Source organism: Anomaloglossus baeobatrachus, chromosome 6, assembly GCF_048569485.1.
Source record: "Anomaloglossus baeobatrachus isolate aAnoBae1 chromosome 6, aAnoBae1.hap1, whole genome shotgun sequence".
Classification (NCBI taxonomy): domain Eukaryota; kingdom Metazoa; phylum Chordata; class Amphibia; order Anura; family Aromobatidae; genus Anomaloglossus; species Anomaloglossus baeobatrachus.
Window position 1 is genome coordinate 521,436,315 of NC_134358.1, and position 15,000 is coordinate 521,451,314.

At 45.0% G+C, this 15,000-nt stretch overlaps 1 protein-coding gene across 1 annotated transcript in view; it reads right to left on the reverse strand.

Annotated features, from left to right (window-relative positions):
• Positions 1–15,000, reverse strand: part of ZEB1 (zinc finger E-box binding homeobox 1) — a 198,753-nt gene that overhangs the window by 66,321 nt on the left and 117,432 nt on the right. The window contains exon 2 of the mRNA XM_075315503.1: positions 7,486–7,680. Within this exon, the coding sequence (XP_075171618.1) occupies positions 7,486–7,680 (195 nt within the window). The remainder of the gene's footprint in view (positions 1–7,485; positions 7,681–15,000) is intronic.

The window sequence follows — 15,000 nt, forward strand, 5'->3', positions numbered from 1 at the left end:
GCAAAAATAGATAAAGAGCCAAGGGGATGAATATTAGATAAAATTTAAATATTTTTATTATACCGACAAGCAAATGGGTAACAATGTTTTAAACTTTTGAATTTCAGGCTTTATATTTCACTATCCACTACAGCTTCTAATGTGACACTGCCTTCATTTTATAGCCAAGATAATGGTCTCATATCTCTATACATAAATTTGACTTTCAACTATTTATCATATGATTAGTTATGCAGATTTTTGCCATGTCACTGTATTGTTGCTGTTTTGCTCCTGGTTGTGGAAAAATCTTTTTCCTCCTGCATACTACAAATTACAACCTGTTCTCACTTTCCTTAATAGCTTAGTATGATATTTGGTTGATTCCCAAGTGAAAGGTCACTGGTTCAAATCGAGGAGCAGCCATGAAGAAGATTTTCCAAGAAAAGAGAAACATCATCATCCACCTCATCAGTAGTGTTCGCTCGGCCAAGAAAATTGCCAAACTGTATCATGTGAGTGCCATTGACAGTTGGAAGAATAAGAAATGAAGTCCGTCCATCCATTCAAAAGCCAAGAGGGGACGTCCAGGCAAAATATCAGTCAACAAGTTGGCTCATCACAAGGTCTATCAGTTCTAATGTAACAAACATGACAGTGGAAGCGGCTCATATGCTTTGTAATAGTGAGATCACAGATGTCCAGGGAAGCACCGTCCGACGCACGTTACACAATTCTTCTATTGTGGCCTCAAAAAAAGTGAAGATGCCTTGACTTCAATATTATCATAAGAAGCATCAGTTTGAGGTTGCAAAAAAGTACAAAAAAAAAAATACAAAGAATGGAAACGGGTGATTTGGAAAGATGAGACAAAAGTCAAAAGACTAGGCTCTGATGGGTCTAATGGGTCTGGAAGAAACAAGGGAAAACAGGGGCGAATTTATAAAGAAATTGAGAAAAACGTCAATTTCAATGGAGGAAGCCTGATATGGGGTTGTTGAAAGCAACCCTCCACCAAGGTGTACTATACCTTCCTCATGTTTTATCACCCTACTTGGTGTCCTCCTTTGGCCTTTTGTGGTCTCCTCTGAGCAGGTTGGCATTTCATTCCTTCTGCTTTAAAGACAGCCACTGCAATGGCATGGGGATTGCGAGGAGAAGTCTAAACCTTGTTTCCCCGTCCTTTACCATCTCACAGCACAGGAAAGACCGTGAAGGTCAGGTTTAGACAAACCACGGCACTCCTCATGCCTCATGGCCATCTTGAAAGCAGAAGGGAGGGCATTATTTCCATATAGGTGTTACTTTTCAGTGCCATCTAACCTAAAATAATGAAATTGTCACAGAGATGTGACCTTTACAGGAGAAGACGTGGCAACGTATTGTGGGATTTAGTGAGATCTACAAAATTTCAAGATTTTTTTTCTTCCATGCAGATAGTGACAAATTCTTGATGCCTATGGGGTGGCAACGCTCACTGAAGAGACATTGATAGGAGGAGACCTATTTATACGTAATGCTTCATGGGCGAAAACACAAAAAAGTATGCAAAAAAAAAAAAAATCTCAAAATAGGTTTGACCACAGATCAAATTGGGCCACAGAGCAATAATTCTGTAGAATAGCAAAATGATTAAGTCTTATTTACCCGTTATCCCCCTGCCGCTCCTGCACTGCCTGTCCGCTGCTCCGTGCCGGTGGATGTTAAAGGTCCATCTACAACACAGGACCGCTACAGCCAAACCCTTCCTCAACACTGAAGCCAAGGTGCATGGCTGCAGCAATCATATACTATCTAAAAAAGTGGCAGAATGCTTTGCAGGTCACCGTTATAAAGGTATGGATGAGCCAACAAGCAAGGAAAGTTTTCTTAGGCTACATGCGCACGCTGCTTCTTTTTCGTGTTCACAAACTGCAGCCAAAACTACAGCCAAAACTGCAGCCAAAACTGCACCTTGTCAGAGAGAGCCTGGAAATGTCACAAAAAATGTAGGTGCTTTTTTGCTGCTTTTTTGGCTGCAGTTTTGTCAACAATTGTTTCATGTATTTTTCAGTTCAAACAAGCCCATAAAGCTTGTTGAATTGAAAAAAAAAAAAAAATTAGAAATAAATAAAAAGAAAAAACTGGCGTGCGGTCCCCCCCAATTTTAATGCCAGCCAGATAAAGCCATACGGCTGAAGGCTGGTATTCTCAGGATGGGGGCTCCACGTTATGGGGAGCCCCCCAGCCTAACAATATCAGTCAGCAGCCGCCCAGAATGGCCGCATCCATTGGATGCGGCTGTTCTGGGACTGTACCCGGCTCTTCCCGATTTGCCCTGGTGCGTTGGCAAATCGGGGTAATAAGGAGTTATTGGCAGCCCATAGCTGCCAATAAGTCATAGATTAATCATGTCTTTGCAAAGGCATTTGATACTGTACCACATAATAGGCTTATACTAAAGCTCCAGAAGCAAGGACTAGGGGAAACTATATGCAACTGGGTAAGGAATTGGCTAAAAGATAGGAAACAAAGAGTAGTCATAAATGGTACATTCTCTAAATGGGCTATAGTCAGCAGTGGGGTGCCGCAGGGATCTGTGCTTGGACCGATTCTTTTTAATCTCTTTATTAATGACCTTGTGGATGGGATTGATAGTAAAGTGTCAGTCTTTGCTGATGACACAAAACTATGTAGGATATTAAAAACTGACCTTGATAGTATAATATTACAAAAAGATCTGGATAAGATGTCAGAATGGGCAGACACTTGGCAAAAGAGATTTAATGTTGATAAATGTAAAGTAATGCACCTAGGACGGAGTAATCCTATAACTGCGTATACATTAAATGGAAGTAAACTCGGGACTACAGAACAGGAAAAGGACTTGGGTATTCTCATTACAAATAAGCTGAGCAGCAGCACTCAATGTCAAGCAGCAGCTGCTAAAGCAAACAAGATTCTAGGGTGTATAAAAAGAGAGATTAGATCCCGCGATCCCAACGTATTATTACCCCTCTATAAATCACTTGTAAGGCCACATCTGGAATATGGGATCCAGTTTTGGACTCCACATTTTAAAAAGGACATTCAGAAGTTAGAGTCAGTTCAAAGGCGGGCAACTAGACTATTACAAGGAATGGAGGCCTCCCATATGATGACAGGTTGAAAAAGTTAAATATGTTTAGCTTAGAAAAAAGACATCTCAGAGGAGATCTCATTTATATGTATAAATATATGTGTGGTCAATATAAAGGACTGGCACATGACTTATTTCTTCCGAAGACAATACTAAGGACCAGGGGGCACAGCTAAATAGGAAAGGGTTCTTTACAGTTAGAGCAGTCAGACTGTGGAATACCCTACCACAAGAGGTAGTAATGGCAGATACTATAACAGCTTTCAAAAAAGGGCTGGATGATTTCCTCAGTATACACAACATTGTTGGTTATAAATGACTTAGTGACCAAATGTAGAACTGGTGGAGGAAGGTTGAACTAGATGGACCTAGGTCTTTTTTCAACCTTAGTAACTATGTAACCATGTAACTATATGTCAGGCGTCTCCCCGAGACACCCTCCATGATTAATCTGTAAATTACAGTAAATAAACACACACACCCGAAAAATCCTTTATTAGAAATAAAAAACACAAATACATTCCCTCATTACCAATTTATTAACCCCGACAAAGCCCTCCATGTCCGGTGTAATCAAGGATGGTCCAGCGTCGCTTCCAGCTCTGCTGCATGGAGGTGACCGGAGAAGCAGCAGACACCGCCGCTCCTGTCAGCTTCACACAGCAACTGAAGACAGCCGTGCGATCAGCTGAGCTGTCACTGAGGTTACCCGCGGCCACCGCTGAATCCAGCGGTGGCCGCGAGTAACCTCAGTGACAGCTCAGCTGATCGCGCTACTGCGTGGAGCTGACCGGAGCGTGGAGGACGGGACTTTCAGCGGTGGCGGTGGCAGTGAGAGGGGTCCATCATCTCCCCTGTGCGGGGACAGCGGTACTTCGGGGAACACGGGGAGGACGGGACTATCAGCGGCGGCAGCGAGAGGGGGATGGACATTGGCAGCTGAAAACATTGATTTTTCCCTCTCGCTGCTGCCGCCGCTGATAGTCCCGTCCTCCACATCATCTCCCCTGTGCGTGCACGCTGGGGACAGCGGTACTTCGGGGAACACGTGGAGGACGGGACTATCAGCGGCGGCGGCAGCGAGAGGGGGGATGGACATTGGCAGCTGAAAACATTGATTTTTCCCTCTCGCTGCCACCGCTGCTGATAGTCCCGTCCTCCACGTGTTCCCCGAAGTACCGCTGTCCCCAGCGTGCACGCACAGGGGAGATGATAATCATCTCCCCTGGGGACAGCGGTACTTCGGGGAACACGTGGAGGACGGGACGGGACCACTTGCCTGTTACCTCACTTCCTGACAAATCACCTGCGTTTTTGGTACCAAAAACGCAGCTAAAAGGCAGGTAAAATGCACCACTTTTGATTAGCATGCATTTTTCCTGCGTTTTTGATGCCCTCATTGATTTCAATGGGTGACAAATGTTGACAAAAACGCAGGAAGAATGAACATGCTGCATTTTTTTTGTCACAAACTTTTGACAAAAAAAAAACGCTGACAAAAACTGCAATGTGCGCATAGCAAATCTGACTTCTCATAGACTTTGCTGGGAAGTCAGATGTCAGAAAGTTCTGCTGACAAAACTGCAGCCAAAAAAGCAGCAAAAAAGCAGCAAAAAAAAAGCAGCGTGCGTATGTAGCCTTAGAGCTGGTGTGCACAATCTTTTCTGATCCAAGGACCACATTGTTACATTTAATAAATCCCCAGGGCTACAATAAAATAAAGCAAAAATGTATTGGACATTCAATTCCATTTATTCTCCCGGAATTTGGTGGGGTACAGTGGCCACACACAGTCCTATTACCCATTCCTGCACTTCTCCCTGACAGGGACCCATAAGCAGTTGCTGAACACAAAATATCATGTCTGTGCTCACATAGTCCAGCACTGCACAGATCTGTAATGTGGACTGCATATCGCCGCCTAGGCCGCCGACTGTGCACCCCTGCATAGAGGAACTACAGAATTTCGGATAGATTGCTGTAGGAATCCTGGAAGAATTATTTTTTATTTTACTATTTTTGTGGTTTTTCTCTCTAACCGACTCTTCACACACCTGTTTATACCGGCAAGGAGCGTGGGAGCGGATGACAGATTGCTATTAAAGGGTCTCGCAAAAGGATATTGTTTTAACAGGTGGACACATCATACCGTGCTATATATTATTTGTTAATATGAAGGGGTTTGGATGTCAGAATACAAGTTCTTGAACATTCTCAGAATAGGTTGTCATTGTACTAACTAGTTAAAGCAATGGAGAGGTTCATTTTCTTTAATGGATTTTGATTTTTTCTCTTTAAATTTTTTAAGAACTGATTAATTTCAAAGCAATTAAAAAAAAAAAAATTTGCAGACTGTTATGGATCAAAGGAAAAAAAAATATAAAAAATTCAATGTTATAGATTATGTGATCGCATCTGCTAAATGGCTCCTACAAATTTAATAAAACTTTTTACCCTCTACTTATGTTCAATTTTTCACATAAAATTGTTGACGCATAACAGGTGGGTAAATTTGGTTTTAATGCAATGCAATATTATATATATATATTACACACATACATACATACATACATACATACACGTGGACAGTATGTGTAATAGGGTTATCAAACATGGTGTAAAGTGAAACTGACACAGTTGCCCTTAGCAACCAATCAGATTTCACTTTTCATTCTTCAAAGACTTTGGAAAATGAAAGGTGGAATCTGATTGGTTGCTAAGGGCAACTGAGCCAGTTTCACTTTACATCACGTTTGATAACCCTATTACACATACTGTCCACCTACTTTTGAACCACCCTGTATATATGTGTGCAAGATATAAGTGTGTGTGTAATATAATATATATATACACACACACACACACACACACACACACGTATATACACACACACACACACACACACACACACACACACACACACACACACAATATATATATATATACATATACACACATATATACATACACATATATACACACACACACACACACTGCAGGGTCCAGGGGAGATTGAGGCAGCTCTGGAGCGCTGCTGGGGGCAGGTGAACGCTGCGAGCGGCAGCGTTAGATCTCCTGCTCCCGCTCATATAGTATGCACAGCCACTGTCCATCTCCGTGGTGCTGAAACCGCACCGCAGTGACGGGCTGGGGGAGCGGTGCATATTATATGTCCCTGCGCCCCCCTGTGATGGCACATGCCCCCCCTGTGTTAGATATGGCCCCCATGCTGCTGCTGCTCATCCTAAAATAAAAAAGCTTTACTTACCCCCTCCAGCGTTTCTCCCCAGTGTCCCTGCTTCCACTGTGATCAGGCACGCAGAGATATCACTCTGCTGTGCCGATCACATGACCGCACCGAGAACCAGGAAGTGGAGGAACAGAAGCACGGAGGGAAACAGGAGGGAGATCAGCGCTGGAGGAGGTAAGGAAAGAGTGTTTTATTTTCCTATGGGCAGCAGCATGGGGGCGATATCTAACACAGGGGAACGTGTGCAATCCATAGGGGGCCATAGGCAGCACAGGGGAACGTATGCAATCCATAGGAGGCCATAGGCAGCACAGGGGAACGTGTGCAATCCATAGGGGGCCATAGGCAGCACAGGGGAACGTGTGCCAGCACAAGGGGGCTATATTCAATATAAGGGGGCCATATCCAGATTAAGGGAGATAATTTTAGGATGGGGGGCTATGAGGGACATATACCCTATATGATTTGTTAGACGGACACTGGCATTATAAAATGGAACCCATTTAACATTGAGGAAAAAAAAAAATAATTCTTTTCCTTCACCAAATTTGGGGGTGCGTTTTATAATCAGGTGCGTCTTATAAAGCGAAAAATACGATATATATATATATATAGATATATATATATATATATATATTATATATATATATATATATAAGGAAGGGAGCCAGCACTGCTTATGAGTGGCATGCAACTATGAGAAGGTAAAAAGTGTAATATTCACAAATTCATTCCTACTGTGACAATTCAATGAGATTTTTGGCAAATAATTGATCAATGATTTGAGCCCCCCTGCCCAGTCACGGCAAATCTCTATAAGGGGGGTCCCTACACTATATTTATAATTTATATACGTACCATAATGTCTCGTGTAATGCGCAGGACCGTATAAGAACATGCCACTCATAAGCAGTGCTGGCTCCCCTCCTTTTTGCATATATAATAATATATATATATATATATATATATATATATATATATATATATATATATATATATATATATATATATATATTATATATATATATTTGTGAAGAGCACATGGTCAAAATCGCAAAAAAAGAAAGGAGGAGAAAAAAAAAAAAAAAAAAAAAAAAAAAAAAACACAGCATTTCCCTCGAGCTTTTAGGAGGAATACCTTCATCATCCCAAGAAGTTTGCTTCACACTTTCGCTGCCTTCTGCTAATACTGTTTGGTCGGTTGGCAAGTCGTCTTCTGGCACGCTGCCCTCGCCATCTGCCGCATCTGTAACACTTTCCTCTTCCACTATGTGTAATTTATCTTCATCATCGGAATCAGAATTTGCGTCTAACACATTGTTGTAATTGGTAACTGTTTGAGAAAGGGAAAAAAATAATATTTTTTTTTAGCCAATGTGTTATACAACAACGAAGTGCTAAAGTCACAATAACAAACATTTACAATAAGACCATGTGGCTCATCAGCAAAAACACCAATAAAATGAGCCATCTCTCCCCGGACCACACTGGGAATTCTGCATTTCTAAATACAGTAATATAAAATCAACAAAAATGAGCAGTCACACCTCCTATCATTTTCAGCACTATTTAAAAAAAAAACAAAACAAAAAACAATAAAAGAATATAATTAAATAGATATATATCTATATCTATCACTGTTAGAAAGAATGAGAAATTGCAGTAAAATCACATATGGAATCTTCATTTTGCACAAATGTAAAAAAGAAAAACCGTTTGGAGGAAATTTTAGATTACACCCTGGAATATGATATGATAAAGACGTATAATTAATGCTAGATACTAACACGTTCGCAACATTGCCAGATACATAGCCTGTATGGGATCACTATTACATAAAAGCATAATTACATTTTGGGGTATGTACCCACCTGAAAGAAATTAGCATAATGTAGGTGTTGAGACCCCAATTCCACAGAGGTATAATAATATTATATTATAATATATATATATAATATAAAAATAATAGTAGCTGTAGAACCCGGGCGTTGACCGGGATAGTAACTGTCTCTCTGTCTGTCTCCCAGTCTCTGTCTGTGTGTCTGTCTGTCTCTTTCCTTGTCTATGTCTCTGTATGACTATTTCTATCTCTGTCTGTATTTGTATCAGTCTATCGGTCTCCATCTCTGTGTCTATCCATCTCTCTCTATCTCTGTGTCTGTCTCTATGTGTGTGTCTGTCTGTCTGTCTCTTTCCCCATCTGTGTTGGGCTGTCTCTTTCCCAGTCTGTCTCTGTCTGTGTCTCTGTCTGTCTTTTTCTGTATCTCTATCCATCTCTCCGACATTATATTAACCTCGCGCATAAGCTTCAACTAACAGTTTATTTTGTTCCTATAGCAACCACTGACAGTTGCTATTAATAACCTATAGCTCCCACCTCCATTCAGATTAATGGCGGCAGGATTTTAAAGACTAACTGTAAAGCACGGGGTTAAATTTTCCTGTCAAAACATAGTCTATGACGCTTCCTGGGTCCAAAATTTCGTGATTGTAAATGCGACGGTTCAGATTCCTTTAGCGGACATACACATACACTCAGCTTTATATATTAGAGATATATCTAGATATCTCTATCTATATATCTATATCTATCTCTAATATCTATCTCTAATATCTATCTATATCTAATATAATAATAATAATAATAATAATAATTTTATTCATTTATATAGCGCTATTAATTCCACAGCGCTTTACATACATTTGCAACACTGTCCCCATTGGGGCTCACAATCTAGAGTCCCTATCTGTATGTCTTTGGAGTGTGGGAGGAAACCGGAGTACCCGGAGGAAACCCACGCAAACACGGGGAGAACATACAAACTCCTTGCAGATGGTGTCCTTGGTGGGATTTGAACCCAGGACCCCAGCGCTGCAAGGCTGCAGTGCTAACCACTGAGCCACCGTGCCGCCCTATATAATATCTATCTATATCTATCTATCTAATATATATCTAATATCTATCTAGATCTATCTATATCTATATATAGAGAGAGACAGAGCGAGAGATGTGCATTTAAAAAAAAAAACCAAACCCCACACACACACGCACACGCACACGCACACAGGCTTTAACAACTTTAATTTTGAAAAGCTTGCAGCGTAAGTGCTGCCGGCATGAGCAGGAAATTCACATGTATATTAACAGTAAATAGTCCAATGCTGATCCTATCTTTTGTACTGAAGAGCACAAAGATAACTGTTAAGGGAAGTATCCTGCCTGTAATGATAATGAGACTCCTGAAAAGAAGTCGTATTGTATGCATGTATGTATATACATACATACATACATACATACATACCACACACACACCTATATCTGGAAGTACATGTGTAAAGTAGCCTTAGTGGACAGTGTAAAAGTTAAACTTTTCTTCTTTTAAGGCTAGGTTCACATTTCCGTTGTTTTGCATCAGTCACATGCATTGCTTGACGCTTGTGACTGATGCATTGTACGTACAACAGATGACAAGGATTGAATTCATTGTCATGAGAAAGTGGATTCCATTGTAAAATGTGAGAGCGAGAGAGACCGATCAGCTGATCGCTCTCATTAGCCAGTCGCCGGGAAATCATCTGATCGCTCTCAAAAGCCGGCGACCGGGAGATTAGCTGATCGCTCACAGAAGGCGGCTGTAGGACGATCAGCTGATCGTTCGGCCGCCGAGAGAGAGCATGCGCAGCAAAATCAAAAGGATTCCGCTGCTCAAAAACCGTCACACTTTGCGTTCCTGCCGCCCCAAGGACAGTTGTTCCACGACTGATCAGTCGGGCGGCGGATGCAACACAAGGGCATCAGTCACAATCCGCCGCTCATACAAGTCTATGGGAAACCACGGAATCCGCCAAACGGATTGCGTTGTATATCAGAGCGGCGGATTGTGACTGATAATAAACAACGGAAATGTGGACCTAGCCTAATACAGATTGTGATGCGAAAATATATAAAGAATTAATATTGTAACCAATAAATGGTAGGTGATAGGACTATTTGTCTCGATTTCTGGTGATCATTATGCTGCTGCACTTTAAGTGGACAAGTAAAATTGCCAACGCTGCTTTTAAAGTAGTTCAAGGGTACCAAGCGGCTTCCGACACCGTCCTTAAATGTTGATATTATTCAGCACATCACAGTATTTTACGAGAGTCCAATCCCATTTACGCTTCCTGGAACTGAGGCCTCTTTATTGACCTCTCCACTTTCCAGCCTCCGGGCCATTTCTTTTACTTTACACCACGAGCTTTTATACAATTTATTCTGCAAAATGCTTTTTGCACACTCAAGAACAGCGACGCTAATATAACCGAGCAGAACAGGAGAAGGATTAGATATAAAATGAAAATTTTAGGCTATGTTCACGCTTACATTTTCAGGCAGGGTAAAATGAATCCATGCTGGGCCTAGGAGGACTCCAGAAAGAAAAGGGGAGACTTCTAGGTCCGAGTCAGGATATGCAATAAATTATTTAAAATATAATATTATATATATATATATATATATATATATATATAATATAATATAATATAATATATGTATTGTGAGGTAGCGCGGTCGGCTGCGCAGCAGAAGACACGGGATCCAGGCATCAAGGTTCACAGCACACGGTGTTTAATGTCCAAACAAAAAGTCCATAACAAAATACATGTGCCTCTCCAGCAGAGGGCTCAGGAAGTTCTGGTCACTTCCCCCACACCCGGCACACCTGCCCTCGTTCCTGTTTCCTTTTAACCCTTCCTTAAGCCTGTAGGGAAACAGCATTAACCCTATAGTGGATTTACTTTCTATCATGGAGTGAGCACAACCTGGGCGAGACATACCGGCCGTCATAGATAACCCCGGTCACAGTCTCACATACCCCCCCCTCAGTTCAAGCGTGCGGGGTTGAACTCCAGCCATCAAGCACGGGCCGCGGGACAAGGCATCGGCGTTGCCCTGCAACCTACCGGCCCAGTGTTCAACCGTAAACCGGAAGTTCTGCAGAGAAAGGAACCACCGGGTAACCCGGGCATTCCGTTCCTTGGCGGACCTCATCCAGACCAGTGGAGAGTGATCCGTCACCAAGCGAAACTGCCGTCCCAGCAGGTAATAGCGTAGGGACTCCAAGGCCCACTTGATCGCCAGGCACTCCTTCTCCACTACGCAATAATTCCGCTCGGGAGGGGTGAGCTTCCTACTCAAGAAGGTGACGGGGTGTTCCTCCCCCTGAACCACCTGAGACAGCACTGCCCCCAGGCCGACCTCCGAGGCGTCAGTCTGTACTATGAACTCCTTCCGGAAATCAGGGTTGACCAGAACGGGCTGTCCGCACAGGACCCCCTTCAGGGCCCGGAAGGAGTCCTCGGCCTGCGGAGTCCACCGCACCATGACGGACTTCTTGCCTTTGAGAAGGTCCATCAAGGGGGCTGATAGTCCCGCAAAATCCTTTACAAACCTCCTGTAGTACCCCACGATACCCAGGAAGGCCCTAACCTGCTTCGTGGTCAGGGGTCTAGGCCACTTCTGGATCGCCTCAACCTTGTTAATTTGGGGCTTAATCACTCCTTGGCCTATCACGTAGCCCAAGTAGCGGGCTTCCGTGAGTCCCAATGCACATTTCTTGGGATTGGCTGTCAATCCGGCTGTTCGAAGCGCGTCCACCACCGCTTGTACCTGTTCCAAGTGGGTCTGCCAATCGGAGCTGTAAATAATGATGTCATCCAGGTACGCTGATGCATACGCCTGGTGGGGTTCCAGCACTAAGTCCATCAACCTCTGGAACGTGGCCGGAGCGCCATGTAACCCAAAAGGCAAGACAACATAGTGGAAGAGACCCTCCGGCGTAACAAAAGCTGTTTTCTCCTTGGCGGACTCCGTTAGTGACACCTGCCAGTACCCTTTGGTCAGGTCGAGCGTGGTAAAATATCGCGCCTGTCCCAGCCTATCAATCAGCTCATCCACCCGGGGCATGGGGTAGAGATCGAACTTGGATATTTCGTTCAATCTCCTAAAGTCATTGCAGAACCTTAAGGAGCCATCGGGTTTTGGTATTAGGACAATCGGACTAGCCCATTCACTCCGGGATTTTTCGATGACCCCCAGGCGTAACATTGTCTTTACTTCCTCCGATATGGCTTGTCGTCGAGCCTCCGGCACCCGGTATGACTTCAGGCGTACCTTCAGGTGGGGCTCGGTGACAATATCATGTCGTATCAGACTGGTCCTACCGGGCAGCTCGGAGAAGACATCGGGGTTCTGCTGAACCAACCGTCTGGCCTCTCGCCTCTGTTGCTTGGTGAGGGCTTCTCCAATCCTTACTTCCGGTTCGTCCTCTCCGGAGGTCGCTGGAGCCGGATGTGAACGACCCGAAGAGGAGGGAGGTGGGGAAAAAACAGCCATCAGGCTTTCCCGTTCCTGCCAAGGTTTTAATAGGTTGACATGGTATATTTGTTCAGGTTTCCGCCTACCGGGCTGCAATACTTTATAGTTAACCACCCCTACTCTTTCCTTTATCTCGTAGGGGCCTTGCCACTGAGCCAGGAATTTGCTCTCCGCCGTGGGGATCAATACCAACACCCGATCCCCGGGTTTAAAGGTCCGCACGGTGGCTTGTCTATTGTAGCGGCCGCTTTGCGCGGCCTGAGCCTCCTGTAAGTGCTCCTTCACAATTGGCATGACCGCGCTTATGCGGTTCTGCATACCCAAAATGTGTTCAATCACACTTTTATGGGGGGTGGGCTCTTGTTCCCATGTTTCCTTTGCCAGGTCCAACAATCCCCGGGGATGTCGCCCGTATAACAATTCAAAAGGCGAAAACCCCGTGGATGCCTGTGGCACCTCTCGTATGGCAAACATCAGATAGGGAAGCATCATATCCCAGTCTTTCCCGTCTTTTGAAATCACCCTTCTTAGCATGGTTTTCAGGGTTTTATTGAAACGCTCGACTAAACCGTCCGTTTGCGGATGATACACAGACGTACGCAACTGCTTGATCTGGAGTAGCCGGCATAGCTCTTTGGTCACTTTAGACATGAATGGGGTCCCCTGATCCGTAAGGATCTCCTTGGGCAATCCCACCCGGCAGAACACAGCAAACAACTCCCGAGCTATAAGCTTTGCTGCAGTATGTCTGAGAGGTATCGCCTCGGGATACCGGGTGGCATAGTCAACGATCACTAGGATGTGTTGGTGCCCTCGAGCGGACTTTACGAGGGGCCCCACCAGATCCATCCCTATCCGTTCAAAAGGGACTTCTATAATGGGTAACGGTACCAACGGACTGCGAAAATGGGTCAGGGGTGCAGTAAGCTGACACTCCGGGCAGGTTTCGCAGAACCGTTTTACCTCCCCAAAGACCCCGGGCCAATAGAACCTTTGCAATATTCGCTCCTGCGTTTTCTTGACCCCTAGGTGGCCACTCATCAGGTGTTTATGAGCCAAGTCGAGGACCCGCCGGCGATGCGGCTGGGGCACCACCAACTGTTCTACCCCTACGCCCCGTATTTCATCTACCCGGTAGAGTAAATCCTGCTTAAGAGCGAAATGGGGGTACCTTACCTGGGCACTGGGCAGCTGTGCCACCCCGTCAACTACTGTCACCCGACTCCGGGCATGTATTAACGTAGGGTCCTGGAGTTGGGCTGTCCCAAACGTATCCGGGGACGCCTCCAACTCCGGGATGGGCTCGACCGTCTCAGCCTCTCCTGCCAATACCTCTAGGGGTGACCTATCGGGTTCACACTCTGTCCCTATCATCGTGACCCCTACGGCAGGTGTCCCGGATTCAGGATTGTAGGGCTCAGGTCCCGGACCGACCAATATCTGAGGGGACTTAGGGGGTCCCCTCCATAAAGTCCAAAAATAGGGCAGATCCCTTCCTAGGATCACGTCATAAGGAAGAGTGTTAAGAAGTCCCACCTCATGTTGCACCTGACCGCAAGGTGCTGTGATGGTGACAATCCCCGTGGGATAGTCGTGGCGGTCCCCATGTATGCAAACCACCCCCACAGTGCGTCCTGTGGCCTTTACTTTAGCTCTCAAGGTGGATCGCACAAGGGTCACTAAGCTTCCGGAATCCAACAATCCTGTAACCGGACATCCATTCACCTGTATTTGGCACAAGTGGGGCTCTGTCTCTGGGGAGACCAGGTCAGCGGTACACACCACCTGAGCATACATTGAACCCCGCCGGGTAACCCCACAATCCATGGGCTCCGTGGTGAGTGGACACTGGGCTTCCATATGTCCCACCCGCTGGCACCGCCAACATCTAATAGGGAAGGAAACCCCCTTGACAAGTTGTCGTTTAGGGTACATGGCCTTCCGGACCTCAGGAACGGCGGGCGCGGCCTCAGCCAGGATGGTAGCGGACTCCTGTACCGGTGTCGGCGGTGGGTCCTTGGCCCTAGGCTTGGAGGGGCCGGACCGACGGGCGGTACGCAAAGTCTCAGTGTCCCGTATCAAGTCCTGCGTAGCCACATGCCGCTCTACCAGGGACACTAATTGGTCCAGGGTACTCGGGTCACCCTGTCCTACCCACCGTTGAACGGTGACGGGTAAAGTGCGCACAAAACGATCCACTACTACCCTTTCCACCATTTGCGCCGGGCTCAGAGTGTCAGGCTGCAACCACTTTTTTACAAGATGTAATAAGTCATAGGCCTGGGAGCGTACGGG